Source organism: Crinia signifera, chromosome 19, assembly GCF_055691185.1.
Source record: "Crinia signifera chromosome 19, ASM5569118v1, whole genome shotgun sequence".
NCBI classification, from domain to species: Eukaryota; Metazoa; Chordata; class Amphibia; order Anura; family Myobatrachidae; genus Crinia; species Crinia signifera.
In genome coordinates, this window is record NC_139226.1 from 97,851,569 (window position 1) to 97,876,982 (window position 25,414).

At 45.1% G+C, this 25,414-nt stretch overlaps 1 protein-coding gene across 2 annotated transcripts in view; it reads left to right on the forward strand.

Annotated features, from left to right (window-relative positions):
- The window catches only part of NPHP4 (nephrocystin 4), a 286,074-nt gene that overhangs the window by 28,680 nt on the left and 231,980 nt on the right, over nucleotides 1-25,414 (forward strand). For both annotated transcript variants that reach the window (XM_083162998.1, XM_083162997.1), the window contains exon 3: nucleotides 1,026-1,178. In XM_083162998.1, coding sequence (XP_083019124.1) covers nucleotides 1,134-1,178 — 45 coding nt within the window. In that variant the 5' untranslated portion in view covers nucleotides 1,026-1,133. The remainder of the gene's footprint in view (nucleotides 1-1,025; nucleotides 1,179-25,414) is intronic.

Genomic DNA, 25,414 nt, shown 5'->3' on the forward strand with positions numbered 1-25,414 from the left:
GAAGAAAACGTTCTCTCTAAATACTAAACACTGGCGATCGGAGTAATTGTAATAAATATGCAATATACCATAGAGTGGGATAGGTCAATAGGTCGACACTATGCCAGTCAACAGGGCTTAGGTCGACATGGCTAAGGTGGACAGGGTCGGAAGGTTGACACAAGTATTATGTCGACAATGGGAAGGTTGACAGTCAAAATGTCGACATGCGTTTTTCACAATTTTTTTTTTAAAAGCTGATTCGGCCCGACAGGCGTGGAGGGAGAATAAAACAGTGTGCCTCGTATAGCGAGGCACCGTGCCTGAAGCATCTTGAGTTCAGCGAGGCGTGCGAGGGGATGTGATACACTTAGACAGTGTCCATGTCGACATTTGGAACAAACAACATGAAAACCTCATGTCGACCTTTTGAATGTTGACTTTTTCATTGTTGACGTAATGCTTGTGTCGTCCTTTCCGACCCTGTGACCTTAGCCATATCAACCTATTTCACCTGTCGACCTTCAGTGGTCGACCCAATGTACCAATGTATGTCGACCTTCATTGAGTCGAACCTATGTGGGTTATTCCAATTTAATCGAATCGGTTTTTAGCAGCTGCGCAGAGTCATTTATGCGCATGTGCAGCCGTAGTGTGCGAGCAGCCACGGCAGATAGATTAGTTCCTGGGAGCTCGCACACAACAGTGCGGGCATGGGGCGGCGGCCCGGGGGATTCGCCCAATGGAACACCCAGAATTTTATGGGCGTTCCCATGAACATGCTGGGCTCCCATGGTAATAGGCCGATGACGCAGGTGTGGGGGGCGGGTAGATGATCTCAGCCAATGTCAGCTTGCGCCTACTTCCTGCACTTTAGAGGTGTCTCAGATCTGCGAGCACTGGAGAAATCATTTGATTAACCTCTTTGTTCATTGTTAGAATGTATGTGTGTGTATATATGTACCTGTATATATGTACCTGTATATAATGTGTTTTATAGTCGGAGACTTCTTTTTGATTTCCTACTTCTTCTTCTACTTTTCCAGGTGATCTCGGAAGGAAACGCAGAAGCCCATTACCACATCCGACTAACACTCTTTGATATCACTTACCACCATTTTTTCGGGCGGACATGGAAAAGTTTGGAGAAACCCATGAAAATAATCACAGGCCAAACCTCAAAGGTTTTCTTCAATGAGGTGAGAAATTAAAAAAACTACTACTACTACCTGTGTGGCAAAGGGTGTGGTATAATTACCCGACAGTCGGGATTCCGACAGTCATTAGTCAGACGTCGGAATCCCGACTGCACAGCGTGGGGAGCGCAATGAAGCCCCTTGCGGGCATGGTGGCGAGCTGCACTCACCACCTATTTTATTCTCCCTCTATGGGGGTCATGGACCCCCACGAGGGAGCAGTCGGGATTCCGACGTCAGTGTAATGATTCCGACATCGGAGAAATACCGACTGTCGGGGAGCCGTCCGGCACCCGTGGCAAAGGTATTCTTCAACTACAAAAATCTACTTTACCGATATGCACTCAGAGACCTCTCAAAGTGAATCAGTTAGTGCTTTATTGTATTGCCCCCCCCCCCCCCCAATAAAAGGGTTCAATCCCTCCAGAATTAACCCTGCCCAGGCTCCAGGCCGAGGACTGGGGCTGTCCCCAGTGCCCCAGGGTGGTGGGCACCGGGCTGATTCCATTGGTGTAAAAATATAATCAATCACTATTTGATTCTGCTGTGGAACTAGGCATCTCAGCAAGCCTCCCCATTGGGACTCTTAGCCCGCTGTCGGCACCCCCCCCCCCCACCCATCGTGATGACACCTACACCGCTTTGAGACCACTACCGCTGATTCATACTTGCCACCCGAGAATCGTCTCCTACAGTGCTGCAGACCTTCCAGGCTTCCTTCTTCTGTGACCCCATTGCTGTAAAGTGAGGGAGCCCCGAAGACTGGCTGATAATTGGGCCTCTATATGCTGAACCAACTCGTATCTGTAGTTGAGTTTCTGTACCCTTTTGCTCTGCATTGGTGTGTTGTAACAGTAACTTGTTTCTCTGATGTTCTGATGGATGATTACTACACTCTGCCTATCTGAAACCGCTGCAGCCTGCTCTTCGATATAGTTCTAATAGTAGAAAGTCATTGGAGTCACCTATGGAATATTATCCTTATAGAATCCATTTGTACTTCTCCAAATAATATGCATACTTTTACATGGAAAAGGATAGGCTTATCTGATGTTCCTTGTAATCACTCTGCTCCTCCACAGGATATAAAGCTTTCTGTCCGTCCTACAATCCCTTTAGAATACATTAGACCAATTGAAACATCTAGTACATTACCGGTATCTCGCCGTTATTAATCCATACAAAACACATTTACAAGAGATAAAAACCGGGACACTTATCTTATAACGCCAGAGCCTGCTACAGGATATTTCCAAGAGGGAATCCAGGCATATATGATCGGCATACCGTCGAATTATCGACCACACATGTCGACAGTCATTAGGTCAACAGGGGGGGAAGGTCGACAAGTGTCTAGGTCAACATAGGTGAAGGTCGACAGGTGTCTAGGTCGACATAGGACAAGGTCGACATGGGTTTAGGTCGACATATCGTTAGGTCGACATAGTTTATGTCGACAGGTCGGAAGGTTGACATGGTTTTTTACTGTTTTTTGAGCTGACATGTGCCGACAGGCGGTATTTCATGCCCTACCATCCACTAGGGCGTGGTGGGAGAATAAAATAGCGTGCCGAGCGCAGCGAGGCACCGAGCCCGAAGCATCGCGAGCGAAGCGAGCAAAGAGAGTGGCTGCGGTTGCCTTCCAACTGTATCCATGTCGACTGTGTCGTCATTCGGGTAAAAACCAGTAAAAAAAATCCATGTCGACCTTTCGACATAACCCATGTCAACCTAACGCTATGTCAACCTAAACCCATGTTGACCTTGTCCTATGTCGACCTAGACACCTGTCGACCTTCACCTATGTCTACCTAGACACCTGTCGACCTTCCCCCCATCGACCCAATGGTGTCGACCTAATGACTGTTGACCTAAGTGTGGTTGATAAAATGATCCACACCCATATGATCGCCACCATGATCACAGTCACAGTGGTTGAGGTCTGTTGTACTGAGCTTTCATCCATGCTAGGCTGTAAACCAGACTATGGGGTAGATTTATTAAACGTCGATCAGGGGAATATGCGCTATCCCCGTGCGTTATAGCAGGGGATAGCGCTTCCCCTGATCTATCACACCGCCGAGCGTTTACTCTAACGCCGGCGGTGTGTGGCAGGAGGCATAGCGCAGGGGCGATATTTTGCACTGCGCCCCTGCCCCCTGCCAGATTTATGAACGGTCAGAGTCGCTGACCGTTCCGCCGCCTGCAGCTGTCGACTTCGCCAGCTGCAGGCGGCGATGCCCTATACCTAACAGCAGGGACAGCTCTGTCCCTGCTGCTGGCGCTGAGCTGCGCTGGGATCTCGCGAGACTAGCGAGATCCCGCGCATGCGCAGTAAGCCGGCCGGGGGGGAAGGAGACGGCGCATCAGTATTAACTGATGCGCTATCTCCAGGAGGGACATCGCCGGAGGGGGGAGTTAGCACTCCCCCACTCCGGCGGCAAGATCTTAATAGATCTTGTCGGTGTCCCGTCCTGCTTCGCCTCGCTAATGGTATCACAGATTTAAACCTATCACTGCTTAGCCCCGCCCTCTTCCCAAATAACTCTGCCCCTCTACACAAACTTCTGTCCTCTGCAGACACCATATCATGTGGCTCCTTCCGTAACACATACACTGTAGCAGATTTTCCAGAGGTATCTGGTCCCTGGGTCGACCATATCTAGGTAGAAAGTCACTAGATCGACCACTAATGGTCAACACCTATAAATGGTCAACATACCCTAGGTCGACATTGACTTCGTTGACACTGAAATGGTTGACACAAGTTTTTCATTTTTTTGTTTAGACCAACTTGGTTCATACTTTACCATCCACGTGGGCATAGAGTTAGATGATGGTAGTGTGCCGAGTGCAGCGAGCCATGCGAGGGCGCGCGGTACGGTGTCCGTGTCAGCATAGACACCAAAAACATGAACAACTCGTGTCTACGTTTTCACTGTCGATCATCTTAATGTTGTAGGGTATGTCGACCATTTGCAGGTATCAACCAACAACCATTATTGGTCGGCCTAGTGGCTGTCCGTCCAGATATTGTCGACCCATGATACCTAACCAGGTCAGCACACTAGGCAGCGGACCAAAGCTTAGTTTGTGCTGCACCTCAGCCGTCAGGCGCTTTGTCAATGACCCACATTATTACAACCTGCGTCCAATATTCTGTAATCCTCAGCCCGATGTTATGCCTTGTAGCGCCATAAACGTCAATGTAAAATATACTTCAATCCAGGAAAATGCACATTTCACACATATTCAGTCGCACAGAGAAAAAATACAATTTATACGGAATCAAAGAAGCAATACCTTGTAAATCTTGGGAAACGGCGTTTTAACTAGACAAAAAGACATGAATAGCTTGTGTCTGACAGGAGGCATAAGCAGCACGGAACAGGAGATGGCAGTTAGTGTGATATACACTGTCTGCGTCCCTTATGTTACATTATGAAGAATAAAGAGAGATTACTCGTAAACCTTCGCGCACATAAACCCCCCCAGTGGGAATGATTATTCAGTACTTTAAAGCGCGGAGCAGAAAACTTCTTGATAACAACGTCTTTTTAAGTAGTGGTATCCTCTAATCTGTGCCCACGGGTTCGGTATGAAATCCCGACGGGTAAAATCCCGACAGGGTCAAAATCCCGAATGGGTCATAATACCGACAAGGACAAAATCACGACATTTAAAATACCGACAAGGACAAAATCACGACAGGGTCAAAATACCGACATATAGAATGTACAGGTGAAACAGTCAACATGACTTTCCATTGACAGGTTGCGAGGTTGACATGGGTTTTTTCACTGTTTTTTGACCCAAATGTCAACACAGTTGACATGGACACAGTTGGAGGTGAACCGCAACCCCTCGCATAGCTCATTTCACTCGCAATGCTTCGGGCACGGTGCCTTGCTGCGCTCGGCACACTATTTTTTTCTCCCACCACGCCGTAGTGGATGGTAGGGCATGAAATACCGCCTGTCGGCACATGACGGGTCAAAAAACAGTGAAAAAACCCATGTTGACCTGTCGACGGAAAGTCATGTTGACTGTTTCACCTGTACATTCTATATGTCGGTATTTTGACCCTGTTGGGATTTTGTCCTTTTCGGGATTTTGACTGCATCCCGTGCCCACATCTAGATCTAGTTCTCCGAAATGCTGAATTGCAGCCTCTGTGGGTACATTATAAGGGCAGAAGGGTTACTCCAACAGCGTAAATGCGGAATGTGCCAGCGTTTGTGCTGTGCTGCAACATTGGATGGGGCACATTACTGAACATTTGTGCATGCGCAAACTCCCACCATCGGCCGGAGGAGCCAATTCGGACCTGGCCGAGCAGTCTGAATCGCCCCCTTTGTTTTGTAATCCACAGAAATAAAAATAAAAACTGCTTTTTTCAGATTGCAGCCTATCCCCGTGGATCTAAATAGACCAGGACTCCTTGTACAGACTTGTCCAATCGCAAGTGTTCTCTTACTTTAGCTAGGATGCAATCCAATGACAGAAGACATACTATTTTTACCACACCTCAATAAAGCTTTATTAAAATCTATGGATGTGCATACCTCCCAACTGTCACGATTACAGTGGACAGTCTCGATTTTCGGGTCCTGTCCCGCTGTCCAATCCACGGCAGGCATTGTCCCGCTGCGGTGGGTGGCAGTTGGGAGACCCCCCAATCTAATAGAATAGACGCTGTGCGCATGCGCACATTGTCTATTCTCGTATGAAAATGAGGTTGCGGCTAATTAGCATAAACAGCACCCTCATTTGCATACACCCCGCCCCCTTTCCGGACGCTCGCGAGTGAAGCCGCGCGAGTGTCCCTATTTCATCAGCACAGAAGTTGGGAGGTATGGATGTGGGAAACAATTGGCAAACATTTTGAGCTCCTTTTGTGTAAATGGCCGATTCATTTAAATTGGCCTTCCATTTTATTGGAGGTTTGATGTGCAGCGAATAACTGCATTCAAAGAAATGAGCCATATACATGAATAGAAAACTACAACACAATGCTGGCATAACCACAGTTGTTAACATGCATTAATCTTAGTACATGATAATATTAACCCTTGCCTTCTCTCGTTTGTAGAAACATAGAATTTGACGGCAGATAAGAACCACTTGGCCCATCTAGTCTGATCCTTTTTAAAACATGTTACCTCAAACCATATTTGATCCTTATTGCTTTGTAAGGATATCAATATGCTTATCCCAAGCATGTTTGAATTGTTCTACTGTATTTGCCTCTACCACCTCTGATGGGAGGTGGTAGACTCTATCTATCTACTACTCTTTCTGTAAAGTAATTCTTCCTCACATTTCCCCTGTATCTTCCTCCCTCTAGTTTCAGTGCATGTCCTCGTGTTCTGTTGCTCCTCTTCCTGTGAAGAATGTCCCCACCTGCACCTTGTTAAAACCCTTGATATATTTGAAAATGTCTATCATGGGGTGCCGGACGGCTCCCCGACAGTCGGGATTCCGATTGTCATTACTCCGACGTCGGAATCCCGACTGCTCCCTCGTGGGGGTCCACGACCCCCATAGAGGGAGAATAAAATAGGTGGCGAGCTCAGCTCGCCACCGTGTCCACAGCGTGGCGAGTGCAGCGAGCCCGCAAGGGGCTTCATTGCGCTCCCCACACTGTGCAGTCGGGATTCCGACGTCTGAGTAATAACTGTCGGAATATCGACTGTTGGGGAAATATACCACACCCCTATCATGTCCCCCCTTTCCCTTCTCTGTTCTAAACTATACGATATTAGGATCTTTTATTCTTTCCTGGTACATTTTGTGATGTAGGCCATGCACCATTTTAGTTGCCCTTCTTTGTACAGTCTCTAATGTATTTATATCCTTCTGGAGATATGGCCTCCAGAACTGAACACAATACTCTAGGTGAGGTCGTACCAATGACCTATACAGTGGCATTATTACTTCTTTCTTTCTACTGCTGATACCTCTCCCTATGCAACCAAGCATCTGACTTTCCTTCCTCATTGCTTTGTTACATTGCCTACCTGCTTTTAAGTCCCCTGAAATAGTGACACCTAGATCCCTCTCTTCCTCAGTAGTTTCCATTATAGTGCCATTTATACTATATTTAGTCTTTGGATTGTGCGAGCGCAGTGAGCCACCGAGCCTGAAGCGTGGCGAACGCATGCGGATTACTGCGCTCGCCGCACTATATAAAATAAACTCCATGCGTGGTGGATAGTGGGGTTATGAACAGATCAAAAATCACTTCGGATCGCATCCGATATATCGGCCGAAATCGCATCCGATATATCGGATGCCGTGAAACTACACAAGTACCTTTTTTTGTATTAAACTGTAGTTGCCATGCGCTTGACCATTCCTCTAATCTACTGTACCTAGATCCTCAATCATTTTTTTACCCCTCCTGGTGTGTCTACCCTGTTGCATACCTTTGTGTCATCTGCAAAAAAGGGACATTCTACACTCAATTCCATTTGCAATATCACCAATAAAGATATTAAAAAGCACCGGTCCAAGTACAGATCCCTGGGGTACTCCACTTGTAACCTTCCCCTCCTGTGCATAGGCGTGCGCAGCACATTTTATTAGGGGGTGCACCACCTATTGTGCATGTCTAACAACACCCATCGGGTGCGTCTGACACCACCAATCATCTATTGGCACTCACTACAATATAAAAGTCTCTCAGCCACAACATAATCTCCTGCCTATTTCAGTCAGTTTTTAATCTTCTTATTACTCTCTGTAACAGTTCATGCAAATAAAGTCAAAAACATATATGGATGACACAGGTATGTAGTGATATGACAATGGTCTAGTACAGGGGTGCTCAAACTATTTTGCTCTGGGACCCCATCAGGCAATACAATTTATTACAGGACCCCAGCAAGTTACTACTGAATGGCCGCCACATGTTTGGTCAGTGAAGTGTAGTGACTGCTTTTGTGACAGGGAGGCAGTGGGTAATGGGGGGGATGGAAAAAGGTGACAGTGGGATGGAAGAGGGAAGCAGTGCGTGTTTACTCAATGAGTTATACCCTGTTCCCCCTCCACAGACACATTAGCCTGACTATCAGCAACATAGAGTCGTGGCCCCATGCTGAGGTGGTCAGGACCCACAGTTTTAGAACCGCTGGTCTAGTACAATTAACAATGCAAAACCCACATAATTGAATGATGGGCTCTTCTTTTAATAGAATACAGTTCTAAGAAGCAAAAGTCTTTGGTAAAGGGTACAGTATTGCTGGTTGCTAGTGGCAGGGAGGTGTTTATAAGGGCGGGCACAGCATTAGGGGGTGCCTGTGCACCCCTAACACTCAATGTGCGCACGTCTATGCTTCTGTGACTGTACTCCATTTACTACAACTCTCTGTTTTCTGTCCTGCAACCAAGATCTTATCCATTCAGCCATCTTAGAATCCAATCTCAAGCTTTAAAGTTTATTTAACAGTCTGCAATGTGGAACAGTGTCAAAAGCCTTATGCTGGCCATACATCAGACCAACTTTCCTCCAACCATCCAACTCGTTGCTTGGATGGAATAAAAATATGGTACTGGATGTGAGCAAAGGACAGTCAGAAATGTGCTCACAAACCCAGGAAAATGGACAAAAAACATTCAGACAAATTGTTTAAATCAAACAGGGTCAACTACAGTACCGTGTCTGAGCGGCAGTTTTTGTCCTTTTCCAGATTTTGGGACCAAATTTCTGAAGTAAATATTTCATTTTCTCCCATCCAGTACCATCATTTTATTCCATCCAAGCAACTAGTTGGATGGTTGTTGGAAAGTTGGTCTGATGTATGGCCAGCATTACTAAAGTCTAGATAAGCTACATCTACAGCCCCACCTTGATCTATTACTTTAGTCACCCAGTCAAAAAAGTGAATAAGATTTGTTTGACAGATCTTCCCCCAGTAAACCCATGCTGTTTCTGATCCAGTAAATTGCCGGTTTTGAGATATACTACAACTCTTTGTATTAAGCAGTGGCAACGCTAGTGACTTCCTCATATGACGATGCATGGCATGTAAACAGGCTTTCCCCAATGGGCCTTCATGCCACAGATTTCACGTCACACTAGGAGATACTTGGTCTTGCTTTATGTTCATTGACTTGGTGTGTTTGGAGAAGTCTAGATATTCTAACACTGGAGGAAGGGCCAGGGGAAATCTGTGCAAAATACCCGGCAAAAAACGCCAGCGTCGCTCACATTTGTTATATAAATTCAAATTAAAAATGATGTGTAAAAAAAGATTATATCTCCTATATAAGGTAAACATTACAGGTCATTATGATAAATATAAATGTTTGCTTGGCAATTTTCACACCTATTTTAACAAATTCACTTGGCTCTCAAAGGGTTAATAGGGTAGTGGACAAGTGGAATAGCTTCCCATCAGAGGTGGTGGAGGCTATGGCGGGGTATTCAATCCCCGTTGCTATTTCCAACAAGGGAAATAGCGTCAGGCGCCTATTCAATACTGTCTTGCCCGACAGCATTGTAGAGGCAGTTCGACAGAACGGGCCCGACTTTAAAAGCAGCCGTGAATTGTCGCGATCACGATCGGTTCTCGACAATTCATGGCTGTTTACGCGGACACGCCCCCTTTTCACCGATTGGCAGACGGGATGTTGAATCCCGCCTGGCGATTTGAGGTCGAGCAAAACAAAAACGGGCCAGGGTCACGGCTGTCGGGACCCGGGATTGAATGCCCCACTAAAATGGTAGAACAATGTATACATGCATGAGATAGACATAAAGATATCATTACAAAGATGTAAGGATCCAATAGGGTTTGCGGTAACAATATGAGGGCAGAAAAGATGGTCCGAATGGTTCTTAAGCTGGACATACATCAGAAAGATCGATCTTTAGATTGATTGCGCTCATGATTGTGTACAATTTCCCTTGAAATCCCCGGCAGTCCTTGGTGGTTTTTGGACACAAAATCTACTCACAATCCATTATACAATCAGTCATACAATCCATCTGCTGCATGATTGTGTACACAAGATGTGCACACAATCTGCATACAATCCATCTTACAATCAATTGAGATTGTATGATTGGGTACAATATCTTTCTGATGTATGGCCACCTTTAGTAAATTTATTGTAATGTTTCTATTGTCCGCCAATGAACATGCTGGAACTACAACTGCACGCTCCCGTATGACCCCAGCTGCCGGAGCGGGTTGCCGTCTGTGGGACAGCGCGTCATTTCCCAAGTGTTTTTTATTGGTAAAAGTAAGAAAACAAAATCCCACATCTGCCCACATGTTCCATCAATGCTGTAAACAAACGACCACCCAAATCTGTTGTTTGCATCGTTATTAATCTCCTTAATCCATAAGAAATCTTCTTTCTTTTGAGATTATCTAATAGGAAATAAAAAACTTAAAGTCTTTCTAGGGAAATCTGGCGTGCTATTTCTCCTGGTAGCAGCCCTGATCTCCTCATATAAACCTGAAACAAATCTATTAATGATCATTTCAAAAACTAATAGCTAAATGAATTATTGGTACTTGTTTCCTAGCACGGCGCCCACTACGCAAATAGCTTAGTGTGCTATTCTGCATAGTGAAATCGCATTGTCCATGTTAACTGCACAGGAGTGCTTATACAATAAAATATACAATAAAATATCACATAGGATCGCATGGCAGGAAATGTCACTGTACAAGCACCCATGTCATGAGATGTGATGGGTGCTTACAATGAGATGTGATGCTATGTGATGTGTGCATAGTATGTGGTGTGATGGGTGGTTACAATTGTAAGCACCTGCACCTACGCCATTGTTTAGCGTCAACCCAAGTATCCACGCCACCCCGAACTGTGGCGAGGGGCGGCGGTATGGGTCCTCCGACCTTTTTCATACCCCCACTATCCACGTTGGCGTGGAGTTGACTTTATATAGTGTGGTGAGCGCATCGAGCCGCCGAGCCCGCAGCGTGGCGAGTGTACGCGGAAGGCATGTCAGGTAATCTGCGGGGCTCACTGCGCTCGCCACGCTTCTGGCTCGGTGGCTCGCTGCGCTCGCCACACTATCTAAATTCAACCCCACACCGACATGGATAGTGGGGGTATGAAAAGGTGAGAGAGGACGCGTTCCGCCGCCCCTCGCGGGGCTCGCTGCGCTCGCCACGCTTCGGGATGCCGTGGATAATGGTGTTGTTTTATTAACACATTCACCCCTGCAAAATCATACAACTGACACAGTAATGACGACATGTGTTGACTAAGAAGTATAATTTACTGAAAAAACTAATAAACCATAAAATAACAGGTAATACAAACAATTTAATTAAAACAGGAAAGATTAATTAATACCATGTAATCAAGATCAAATCATTTAATTGTCCTTCGGTAGCAGTGTTCAGGGCATCTATGATACGCTCAAAAGGGTCATCCCCACCCAAACCTTTCCGCTACATGAATTCTTCTAAATACGATTTCAACATGTGCCTTGCGGTTCCACGATGATGTTTATTGCGCCATTTACGTGCGCCCCACATCCTTTAAATGTTCTGCGTATGTACCCTCATTGATGGGTCAATGAAATTGTATCTGTGGTTCACCTGGGCGTGCTCGTATCCGGCCAATCGCAGCTGGTCTCTGCTGTACGCCCTCAAACAGTCTGTATATATTGTAGATCCAGGCTCTACGTTGTCCATTATAGCCGACATTGATGCGCTGGCATTGCGGGTGGCCACCTTTGTCAGGAAACACTGCCCTGTTTCCCTGCAGATTCCCCCCAAATACCCACTGCTGGGGTAACATCTGGCCTGCATTGCTTTACCTCCTGACAAATAAGGTCTCGTCCACCTCTACTATGCAGTCTGGCCCACCAATACGGCGCTGCGGCTGTGCCATTAGGTCCATCAAGCAGGCCTCCCGCGTCCAATTATTGTACAGTACTGCAGTCTTCTTGGACATATCAAGCTGCTGCTAGCAGTACTCTACCGAGGTCATCTCCTGTGCCTAGGAGTAGAAAAACCTCACCAATGTCAGGAAGGGTAAGCGGCACCCGGGGAGAAAGCGTGCCGCTCGAAGGCTTGCCTTTAGCCAACAAACCTTCACATGGCACCGCCACATACCTTCCTTGAGACTCAGCCGCATACTGTGTCCATTGTCGCAATTTGCCGCCACCAGCAAAAGATGATTGTGCTGGAAGAATTCAATTGCCTCCGCCTCCGTCTGCGGCAATGAAAATAAATTCTGCGCAGCAGCCATTTCAGTCGAAATAAGCAAATCACCAAGAATAAATCACTAGCTCACAAATGCACGTCCAATCCTCTCACAAAATCACCTCAGAGTGATTTCTGTGAGGATGTGACAGGGGGCAGGATTACATAGTTACATAGTTACATAGTAGATAAGGCTGAATAAAGACTTGCGTCCATCTAGTTCAACCTACGTTTTAATAGCTTATTCCTTGTAAAAGACAGAATATGGTTCTTATTAGTACCCCTGGATATTTTTATCCAATAAATGCTTGTCCAACCTTATTTTGTAACGTATTTATTGTATCTGCCAACACCACCTCTCCAGGAAGAGAGTTCCAAAGTTTGACTGCTCTGACCGTAAAGAATTTTTTTCTTTTGAGGGAACGAAATTTTCTTTCCTCTAATCTAAATTCGTGCCCTCGTGTCCTAGTTTCCTTTCTTGCAGTAAAAAGAGTGCTTGAGAGTTCCTTATATTGGCCCCTGATATATTTGTACATGTTGAGCATGTCCCCCCTTAAACGTCTCTTCTCTAGTGTAAATAGTCCTAGCTTGCTTAATCTCTCCTCATAGCTTAAATTCTCCATTCCCCTAATAAGCTTTGTTGCTCTACTTTGGGTTTTTTTCCAATTCCATGATGTCCTTTTTATAGTGTGGGGCCCAGAACTGTACTCCATATTCAAGGTGTGGTCTAACCAATGCCTTGTACAGTGGCATTACCAGTGAGCCAGGGAGCGGGAGACAGTGAGCGGGAACGAGAGTGACTGAAATCGTATAACACTGTATTGCGGCATGCAATGCGATGAGATGCAATTTCACTACGTTCGCGTACGTTGAAAATGTGGGCGCCATGCTAGGAAACAAGTACCGAATTATTTTATTAATTACCAAGTTTCATAGCCAATACTGAAATTTAAGATATTCTTATACGAAATAATGTAACTCAGATGATATTAATAATACTCACATTCCCTGGTGTTTAACCCTTTGAGTGCCAAGGGAATTTGTCAAAGTAGGTATGAAAATTGGCAAGCAAACTTTTTTTTATTAACCCTTTGAGTGCCAATGTTGTGAGAGATCCTCAAAAAATGCCAGCGCCGCTGACAGCGACTGTTTAAAGGTGAGTTTTAGAGAACCTGTGAACTAGAGTATATTAATAATCCATATGTAAAGCACAGTATGCTTAACTTCTAATCTCAAACACATTCCAACTCCCAACTCCTATAAAGCAGGCCCTCCAGCTGTTGTTGAACTACACATCCCAGCATGCCCTGCTACAGTTTTGCTATGTGGCCATGCTAGCAGGGCATGCTGGGATGTTTAGTTCAACAACAGCTGGAGGGCCGAAGGTTCCCCATCCCTGCTAGAAGAAAACATTGGAGGAAATTTACTAAAATACGAATGCCCGTATTCGTAGCCATTCTTACCCATGTACGAAGGTAAATTTGTGTTTGTGAATTTACAAAGGCCAGTATATGGCTATTCGTATTCTTTTTCTAGGCGTATTCGAGAATACGAATGCATACGCTATCAAAACAATACGACTGGAATTTACCATTCATTTAAATGGTGATTCCAAATTTACTACCAGGCCATATGTAAAATACTGTATGTCTGGTATTTGATCCGAGAATCCGCCTGGAAAATACTCCTCATTTTTCAGGTGCATTGGCTGAAGCCTGCACGGATCAGTTAGTGCAGACGGTACTTGTGGATTATCACGGCTCCCACGATGTGCATCGCATAGCAAAAAATCGCATCGCATGCGTTTTGATCGCATGCGATCGCATGCGTTTTTTAAGAGAAAAGCATCCAAATGCATTGAAATTAGTATCAAACATGTTCAATGGCCCCCAAATGTAATTTTTGAGGCTGTACCACCCCCACTATCAACGCAAACCTGAAGAGTGGCGAGCGCAGCGAGCCCGCGAGGGGCGGTGGTACGCGTCCTTCGGGCTCGGTGGCGCGCTGCGCTCGCCACACTTTCTATTCTCAACTCCACGCCAACGTGGATAGTGGGGGTATGAAAAGATCGTAGGATGCGTACCGCCGCCGCTTGCCACGCTTCGGGTTCGCGTTGATAGTGGGGGTGGTACAGCCTCAAAAATTACATTTGGGGGCCATTGAACATGTTTGATACTAATTTCAATGCATTTGGATGCTTTTCTCTTAAAAAACGCATGCGATCGCATGCGATCAAATTGCATGCGATACGATCGCATGCGATTTTGTAAAAATGTAAAAACGGCAAAAATCGCATCCAACCGCATGCCATCGAATGCTACTATATATGATAATCCACAAGTACCGTGCAGACTTCTCTGTGTATTAAAAAGATTAACTTAATAATTAAAAAAATGGTGCCCCCCCCCCACCCCTACAGCTATGATACAAATGGATACAACCGGCTGCGACATCAGAAAATACAAATCAGATGAATACGGCAGATTATTCGTATTTTCACCAAAATACGGCCAATGATGGTTGTATCCATTCGTACCCGGGATCAGCCGTATTCCGGCCATTGTACTGAACTTCTTCACCCTCTTATTGCCGCATGCATATTACACAGACTTTTTGCAAATTTTACACCAAATGTAACCAGTAATTTTCCCCAAAAACAACCAGTTACTATTCCTAATGATGAGTATTTAAATAGAACTGACGAGAGGGTTACAGCCAACGTAAGTATGCCATGTACAGTTGGAGCGTAGCCTTTCCCAGTTGGTGACTCTTGGCTGTATTATTGACGCGTTTAACTCAATCAGTTAATCAATCAAAGAGCTTACAGATAGTGGAAGATGCTCAAATTAGTTCAGTAAAACTTTTCAGGTGCATGCAAGGGAGGGGTTAATACTTAGTAAGTAACAAGACATTGGTTCTCCCCCGGCACACTGAATAGTTTTAGCAACCAATCTTGAACACTACATGATAATAGAATTCAGAGATATTGGTTACATATACCTGCACAGGTATATGATATGCCCCCAAGCCGCGTCAAGGCTTCTCTGTATATTGGGGGTCCCTAGCGCTATACTAGGTGCAGGGTGTGGCACCCCAAAAACTATCATAAGCTAGGAGGCCCAGCGCGGCATGCCAGTGAGATACTAAGGGTTAGTAATTAGTGATAGGAATCCGAAGCTATACATAAAGAGAGAGATAAATGAAATGTAATTAAAATAAGAGAGAGAGAGTGTTAGTGAGGGAAAAGTGTTAATAGAATGTAAGGGCATGCCGCACTAAAGCCACCCAGCCCAACCAGTCCAGGGACACCGCACCCCACACCACTGTTACCCTAAATTGGGTCTACAATTAGTCAGCAAGGAGCCACATGATAATGGCTCCTTACTTGGTATATCTGAACTAAGAGCTACCTACCTTGGAGCAACCCCAGACTACTCCATGTGGCATATCAGGACCTGCATCTCCGCCTAATGCAAGCTCCTCTCTGCCTCTCACAACATACATACAGATAGTGGTAGATGCTCAAATTAGTTCAGTAAAACTTTTCAGGTGCATGCAAGGGAGGGGTTAATACTTAGTAAGTAACAAGACATTGGTTCTCCCCCGGCACACTGAATAGTTTTAGCAACCAATCTTGAACACTACATGATAATAGAATTCAGAGATATTGGTTACATATACCTGCGCAGGTGTATGCTATGCCCCCAAGCCGCGTCAAGGCTTCTCTGTATATTGGGGGTCCCTAGCGCTATATCTAGGTGCAGGGTGTGGCACCCCAAAAACTATCATAAGCTAGGAGGCCCAGCGCGGCATGCCAGTGAGATACTAAGTGTTAATAATTAGTGATAGGAAGCCGAAGCTATACATAAAGAGAGAGATAAATGAAATGTAATTAAAATAAGAGAGAGAGAGTGTTAGTGAGGGAAAAGTGTTAATAGAATGTAAGGGCATGCCGCACTAAAGCCACCCAGCCCAACCAGTCCAGGGACACCGCACCCCACACCACTGTTACCCTAAATTGGGTCTACAATTAGTCAGCAAGGAGCCACATGATAATGGCTCCTTACTTGGTATATCTGAACTAAGAGCTACCTACCTTGGAGCAACCCCAGACTACTCCATGTGGCATATCAGGACCTGCATCTCCGCCTAATACAAGCTCCTCTCTGCCTCTCACAACATACATACACACCAGGACAATGGTGCTCGTGAGCAGGTCGTCACAGGAACGTATGACCCTCTCACGAGCTGATGGCGCTGCCGACACGCTGCGAAAATGCCGCTGATGTGATCGCGATCCGATCACAACCCCCACCCACTGCAATGGTCAGTTCTGACATCCTACCTGCAGCAGATAGGATCTCAGAAAAGACCGACCAACCCGCGGGGCCGCGCATTGGATTAGATCGCATCAAAAGGACAGCGAAATGGCCCAAAACATGGCCAATTTATATACAATCGGTCGAGATTGTATCTAAATTGACTCGTTTTGGGCCATATCATCCTGGTGTGTACCCCACATAAGACCTTTAATTACATTTCATCATACTATTCGCTGATGGAAAAAACTGTTATGCAATCGATTTATTGCGAGACATCCGTTCTCTAAACCTTTTGTTAGATGGTAGTGATGTGGGTGACCGGGGTCCCACATAATGCTGCGCGCTGTTTGTAAGATCCTCTTCTCGTAGAGTTCACTTACATTAGACGGCCACACCCTGCCTCAATCCGACATCTTTTCATGTGGGATTGAGGTTGCCGGAAATGTAGCCAAAACCTGTCGGATTTGGTTGCGTTTCCGTCAAAAGCAGGTGGATTTGCGGCTATTTCACCAATCCACCTGGCTTCCGGAGCATTCCAACCTGTTTTAAAAAAACAGCTAGAATTGAATAGCACCCCTTCTGACCTATTCTGGTAGAAAACTGCTGTCTTTTCGACAAGACGGTAGTTTCGACATCAGTTATATACTGTACCTATAAGCTTAACTGGGACAGACTAATGGATAATAAATCTTTCTCTGTAGTATGCGGCAAACTATTTAGTTTCTTTATAAATAAATGTAATAATTATGTTTTTGTTGTTCACTAATGTTATTTAATAATGCATTGTAATAAATGTAACACAAGAAATGTCTGTATTCTTTCTTATATGCATTGTATATTTTCTCCACCAGGTGGCAGTCATGTTCCATAAACACTAACTACAGGTCTCTTGGTTGTTATGATGAATTAATGACATATATTCAGCACTGCAGCTTCCTGTCATTTTCCTGACACTTCTAATTTATGAGAGGTGGCTGTTGGCAGAGTGGGAAGCCGTTTTAAATATATATATATATATATATATATATATATATATATATATATATATATTTTGTATATAGTGCATTCATGCTCACTGTTGACAGGTGGTTTAATTGGAAGCCCTGAATGTTTAATGTTTATGGGTGATTTTATTGTTTGCATGTTTGTTTGATTTTTAAGTCTGTTCCCATTACCTGCATCAGTGTTTGAAGATAATCATAGGTATTTCGCTGAAAGGTCCTATGTAGGAAATGAGGCTCAGCTGGTTTGCCAGTCCCGTGGTAACCAATGACAGCTAACAGAGTGACATTATAGTCACCTGCGGGACACAATTGCCAGGTGCTTATGTGGGTGCAGCCATGCACCTAATTGTAGCTTCTGCACAGATGCAGATTAGTCACTCTGCAAACCCCAGATACAGCTTCCTCGCTGCCTGTGACAATTCTAGTGGTTTTATCTGGATTTAATTTCGGGGGAAACTTTTCTTGTTATTTTGTACTTTTTTTTTTGTTCCCTTCTGAGTGTTTCATTTTTAGGACCCGCCGAGCACAGGTGAGGAAAATTCTGCGACGTTAAACATAGAAAAACGTAGCTATGGTTTAATGAGATAAATAAGAAAGAAACCCTCCACCAGTGTCTGATTGCGGCATGGCCGCCTCCACAGGTTGCCTAACATGAACTGTTGGTAGATCTTGAGGAAAGGTTGGGCTACCCCTGCCTAAAGGCCCCCATACATTAGTCTGACTTGTCCTTACCTGATTTCCCCGATTTCCCCGGCAGCACCCTAGGAGGGGGACACATGATTAGGCACTTTATGTGCCAAGTTTTGCATATGATAAATCGCATGTGATTTATCATATCCAACTCCCGGGGTGCTGCAGGTGGAGGGACCAGGGAGCTCTATCAGCCAATCAGCAATTGTCTGAGAAAGCGCTCATCCAATCACTGGCTGCCCATACATTTGTATTGTTTTCTTTTCTTTCTTGCAGCATCCTGTCCTCCTGCCCAGCTCTCCGTTCCCCTCACCAGCAACCCCCCCCCTCTGTGTCCGCTGCCCCTGCCCACCTCACAGCGTCCCCCTACCCACCTAGCAGCATCCCCCACCCAGAGGCTGCACATAAGATTTAGAAAATCTTATGTGCAGCCAGTTCGACCTCCCGCTTCCAATCCGATGCGCACGGGACCGTGCACCGGGCCAGACAGGATGTCTATACATGCGATTTGGCCTGATATTTACTACCCGACCCATCCAAATCGGGTGAAATCTGACCCAAATTGCATAGTGTATGGGTGCCTTTAGAGGCTTGGCCAACTACAAAAGAGGCCACAACCTGCAGACAGCATGGAAACTACAGTACCTGGGCCCATATGTGTTAATATAACTTAATTTGATTGGCAGGAGGGTTGATCCTGGTGTAGTTTCTATAGAAACAAACCAAACAATACAATTCATCCATGTACCAGATAATAGTTGGGGCCCACAAGACGATGATTTCCCGGTGTCCCTGACAATTAATATTGGAATAGACTATCAGCCAAGTCCCAATCAACATCCCCTTTATTTTTATTTGTTTGTACAGTTTCAATTTTCCATTGCGAAAAAAGGGACAGGAACGTGCTCTTTGGACCTTGGTCAATTGTTTTGCCTGTTTGAGTGACTACAAGTGTCCGATTGTTCAAAAGATTCAGGGACTGGGTATTTATATTGAGGCCTCATGTATAACAGTTTTTATGTTCCTTGGAAATTTGACTTGGGGAAAGAACTTGTCTAAAGAAACCATTGTTCAAGGCAGTGAAACGCGTAAAGTTTCTAAACTAGTAATGGAAGTTCTTTATCAATTTTGTCACAATTTACCCGATCACAGAGTTTGTATGAGAGCAGCATAAAGTCTGCAGACAGTTAGATCTAGAGATCATTCCAGCGGCGATTACTCTGGTCTTGTGATGATACTAGCTTGTTACAGATTACGCAGACTGCCAGAAGGATGCCCAGCTGTTTGAGCATGAAGATAATACATTTCCAATACATTGGAGTAATGCTCGGTCTTGCCATTGAATGATTTTTATTAGCCAACTGATATTTGTGGCTTGTAGTGTCCTGGCATTTATGATTGGTGCTTTCATATTTGTCAATGTTATTTATTCATTGGATTAAAGGTTCAATTGATTCTCGAATTGCCCATTTATATGATTTCTACATTAATACCAATAAACAATTCCCAATGAACTGATTTATCTCTATAGCCCATGGAACCATTTGTGCCTTACTTGGGACTTTAAAATAGAAATTATCTATAGCTTTTTATAATTATTTCATATTGTCAATTCTTGTTTTTAGTGTATTGTTGGTTTTATATGACTTTATTATTGCTTTAACCCCCAAGGATCTTAACATTTATTATATTCATTACGTTTCAGTTTTTAATACACAACTTCTGTTGGCATGTCCAAACCGTGGCCCTTCAGCTGTTGTGAAACTACACATCCCAGCATGCCTTGCCATAGTTTTAGCATTCCCTAATAGCAAAACTGGCAAGGCATGATGGGACTTGTAGTTTCACAACAGCTGGAGGGCCATAGTTTGGACATGCCTGGTCTAAGGTGCCCAATATTTACAGGACATGCAAGAGTGGGATATTTAGTGAGACTGAGGCTCCCTCCAGTGGTTACATCGGATATGACAGGGCGTTTAGTAAAGGTAAAATCAGGTTACTTTTGCCTTAAAAACATATTGTCTCTTACAACATTGTGACTATATTGTTGAAATCATGTTGTGCCGGCAAATTACAACCTATTACATGCGGGCTTGTGCGTTATTAGCGGAGGTGACAGAACACCATGTTTTGTTTAAAGAAACTGCACACATTCTAGACAACACAGATAATTACATTTTTCTTTTCAAATTCAATCACGCTCATTAATGCAGCTCTCAATAAGCTTCCATTAGATAGATCATATTAATTTTATCATCTACTCGGAAAGATTTTTATACATAAAAGCGCATAGTTCTCTAGTGTATTGTACAGTATAAAGCTTTACGAGATAGACCTCATTACTGCCAGTGTACTAGGTCCTGTCCTATAAATGCGACAGCAGCAGGGGAAAACAAGGCGTAATATATGCATATATATTAGTCCGTGACTTCATGTCTAGATCGTTCTAAGCAGAGGTAATTATTTACCTGCTGTAGCACTAGAAGTCCCAGCATCCAGTGTTTAACTTGCACAACAGATTGTGAGCATTAGCCTGCGGGAATGCTGGGACATGTAGTTCTACAAGTGTCGTAGGATCACACAGTGCCCTAGCTGCTTCTTGGTTTTTCAATGTTTTTAATAGAGGTTGTATTTTTAAAAAAAATATAACCTGTTTCTATTGTTCTGACTTTATACATGCAACCTGCTGATCAATCCTATACTAGTCCTGTAGAAAGTACAATAGATTACTGTAATGCCAAAATGCCATCTCAAAATTTGCAAAGCCATGTGCATGGCAGGTGGGGCAGATGTGCAGAGAGTAAAGGCCCCCATACACTATGCGATTTGTGCAAGATTTCAGCTGATTCGGAAGGTCGTGGAACGCGTGGTCCCATGACCATCGTACCGGGGCCTGTGAGTTGCACCGGCTGCAGGAAAAAAAATTGAAATGAGTTTAAAAAAAAGAAATTGGTGTCCGTGTCAATATGGACCCTATTTAGTGTAACGCGTACCTTCATGTCAACCTTTTCACACTTGTCTACCTTTTTATGTTGACATTTTGACCCTGTTGACCTATTGCATGTTGACCTTTTGACCCTGCCGATCTATTGCATGTTTTTTTTTTTTGGGGTAGATCTATTGATGGTCTATCTAGACAATGTAGGTCTATCAACCTGAGCCACTTACTGTAGCTTTCAGAGCTCAAAAAACAGCGGCCTGTAGTGAGTCAATGACCGGTGTACTGGGATTAGTGAACGGAAGAGGTCACATGGGAGAGGTGGGGGATTCAACCGGGGACAGATAAAGGACAACGTTACTTACACAGAAGGAGCCGATATAAGGCACGCTGTCTGCACCCAGCGCCTGTGTTTTATAACCATAGTAGAAAATCAATAATTAAATTACTGTACTATAAAAAAATATGACTGACAGCGCACAGGCCCGCGATAATGAAACTACTGAACCTATAAATAACAGACAGGGCACCTTGAAACGGGAAGACCTCAGTTTCTACGGGGCAGCCTGGCAGCCGTACCTGCTGTCGTAATTGTGGCGCCTCGTATTGTTTTATGTCCCCACATTTGCATTGGCAAAGAAGAGGCTAATGGGACACCTGCACAGAGCTGCAATGTTATTCCTCCGCAATGATGGAGATATCCTTGTAAGGCACTTGTATGAAATCTCCAAACAATGCCTGCTAACTAGCCAATCATTTGTATGGCAAAACATGTCATTATTATCCTTAATGAGCTCTGCATGAAGCGACTGGATCAGATGTCACGCTGAGATGTGACAAGGATGTCACCTCCGCCGCCAGACTTTTCCGATCAAGGTTATTTCAAAGCAGCGGTTAGGTTATATTGGAGAGGCGAGAAGCGAGATTATACACAGGCTCCAATGTGCCCTCGGTCAGCTCTGCAATCACCCAATATGTCTTCTACAGTGTGTGTGTATATATGTGTATATATAATAATAATCACATCTGGAGAGACAGCAGTTATATTGTACCATTATTATTGTGGTCAGTAGCATGAGATGGTCTGGGCCTGTTTCAGAGCTGTTTTCATAAAAGGTTGATGTTTTTTCATGTCCGATGGTGCATATTCTGACAAGAAAACCACACCCAGAAAACAACCAATTTCCAGACCCAAATGCTGGCTCCCTGCCGGTCAGACTCCAGTCGCATTGCGCTTATAAGCATTTGCCGTCGCCATTTCCCTTTTGATAATCACTCAGATTCTCTTATTAGTGATCCATCCTGAATTACCCCAAGTTCAGAACGTGGGACCCCCTGGGCTAGCAGTTTTACTATCCAGGTGGACATCTATTTAGTATAGTAACATGAGGCAAGCGGAAAAAGCCCCCTTCCTTGGAGCGTGGCAGGTGAACAAGTTTAATGATGTTCTGAAGCAGCTTAGTTCTGCTAACCCAGGGGATCCCATGTTCTGTACTTGAACTCGAAAACACAAGTCACTATGTATCCCGATCAAACCATGTTGCACTGCAAGGGGTGCAGATACATGTGTTTATTTTTGCATGCAGGGTAAATATTGGCTGGATTTGCATGTAGCCTACAAATGCTGGAAAAGCTTTATTTTTAACACAAAATCTTAGAACTGAATTTGCACACGCCTCGCTCATGTAATCTTTCAGCACATAGGGGCTGATTCAGACTGAGCGAGTATCGGAGGATTGTGCATACGCAGTACTCAGTGCAGATGCGTGAGCCCTCCGTGAGATCACAGACAGCGATGGCCAGTGACCGCAGGCAGTACACTGGCTGACTGACAGCCGTGGTTGTTTGTGGGCGGAACACTGGCATTTTCTGGGAGTGCCCCAGAAAACACATGCAGCTCCATGCCGTGGGGAGGCGCGCTGGTGTCATCAGCAGTCCCGATCTCCTCACAGCCATCGCAGCGCTAAGATATGTCTCAGGCGGCGCTGCACATGGGAGGGAGGGGGAATTCATTCGATGGTTGTGATTCTGTATAGATTTCCCCCCTCTCCCCACAGCTGGGTTCGCATTCGCAGCCGTGCACAGGGGCGGGATTTCACTCAGTTGGGGAGGCGGCTACCTAATCGCTGGGTTCCGAAGATTCGCCCAGCGTTCAGATCAGAATGAGCACCATATTATATCTCCCCCTCCTGCAGTCCAACATGGTTTTACCCAGGTGCACAGATATTTGCTTGTTGTTTGCTTTACTCCCTCATAGGGTGGCCAATCCCGGGATCGGGATTGGCAGGATCCTGGGATTTGGCCCCTAAAACGCCGGGATTTGAATCCCGGGATTGGAGTTTCCAAACCCGAGATTTCGGGATTATACTGCGCATTAGCAGTCTAATGCCGGGCAGCATCTGTGCTAGTCATCAGATGCTGCCCGGCTACTCCCGTCCCGGGCAGTGCGGCTCTGCGCAGCGCACCGATGTCAGAGGTCACGCTGCGCAGGCCACACAACAGCTGCCTCGTTCTGTGTGCACCGCTCTTACCCCCCGCCGCCTCCATGAGACCGCCGACCCACCCACCCAGGCTGCCTGCATTTCCCTCTTCCCGGACCCCGTACCATCGCCCGACACCACCCACACAGGCTTCATCCTCCTGCCTACCCGCCCAGGCTGCATCCACCCGGCCGCACCGCACCTGTAAGTAAATATGCTGGTGGCCGGGCAGGTTTTTGTATTTGTATGTTTTTGTATTAGGGAAGCCAATCCCGGGATCCCGTGAATTCCGGGATTTAAAAAAATGCCCCGGGATTGGCATCCCTACTCCCTCTATAGCTACCTCTACCCCTTTTTGCAAGCACTGGCACCTACTATCATACACCTATCTGCATGGCCGGATGAAGCCGTGGGGGTGCCCGGGGTATGTAACACTCGCGGCTCTAGGACATACAGTATATTAGATTATGCATGGGGGAGCCAGGGGTAATGTATCCCCTTCATACCCATCCCTTTACTCTGGCTATACCTTTCTGCTCCACCAGTGGTTTCTGGACACCCAGGGGAGAGGGTGCCCCCCTGCATCACTGAGTATAGCCACAAACACCACACACAGTAGGAGAGATCAGCAGGCCTGGTGCGTCATAGCCAAAAGCCACAATGCGCCCTTGGGCACGATCCCTTAACGTATCGCAGATGTCAGAGGTTGCTTAGGAAATGAGAGTGATGAAAATGTACTTGCTCCTCAATCCCTTTGTTACGACTCTACAATAAATATGATTTATTTCTTTAATATGTTCTGCACTAGCAAGTCAAACAGCAAATTATACCCCAGCCAGTTGTGTGAAAACTGCCAAGTATTAAATTAAGGAGACACAATTTACTGTATGGACCCGTTTCTGCTCTATTCATGTCATTTTAATACATATTAAATATTTACTCATGGAGGTAAAGCAACAATTAAGGGAAGAAGCGTGTCATTCAGCCGTTCTGATCTGCCGGGTGCTTCACTGGAAGCACTGGGATAATGGATGATTGTTATACCATACTCCATAGAATTACAGTGAGAAGAAATGTGGTTTTTGACAATTAAAGGGACACTTAGGGGTACATTTGCTAAGATGAGAGTTCTGTTGAAGATGGGATGTTGCCCATAGCAACCAATCAGATTCTACCTTATGTATTTAGCACCTTCTAGAAGATAATAGCTTAAATCTGATTGGTTGCCAATAGCAACATCCCATCGTCAATAGATCTCCCATCTTAGTAAATTTACTCCTTACTGTACCTGAGAAATGTTCTGTGCCAATTCATATATGGCAATAGGAAATATATGCACCGAACACTCTTTATTTAAACCCTCCATCCAGGCGATGAGTATAGGTGAGCAGTGTCGTTTTTACCCACCCCAGGTAAAATCCGCCACTGTGCTCTGAATAAGTGAAACCAGATGCAGTCAGTGAAACTGCACTGGCTTCACGGTGACTGGCAGTGACTTCCTATTGGAAGTCCGACCTGCCAGTCACCCAAGGCAGTCCCATTGGGAGGTGTTCCCTCCCACCTGTATGCCTCTGAGGGCTGCTTCGTCTGCAGCCCATAGAATTCAGGGTACA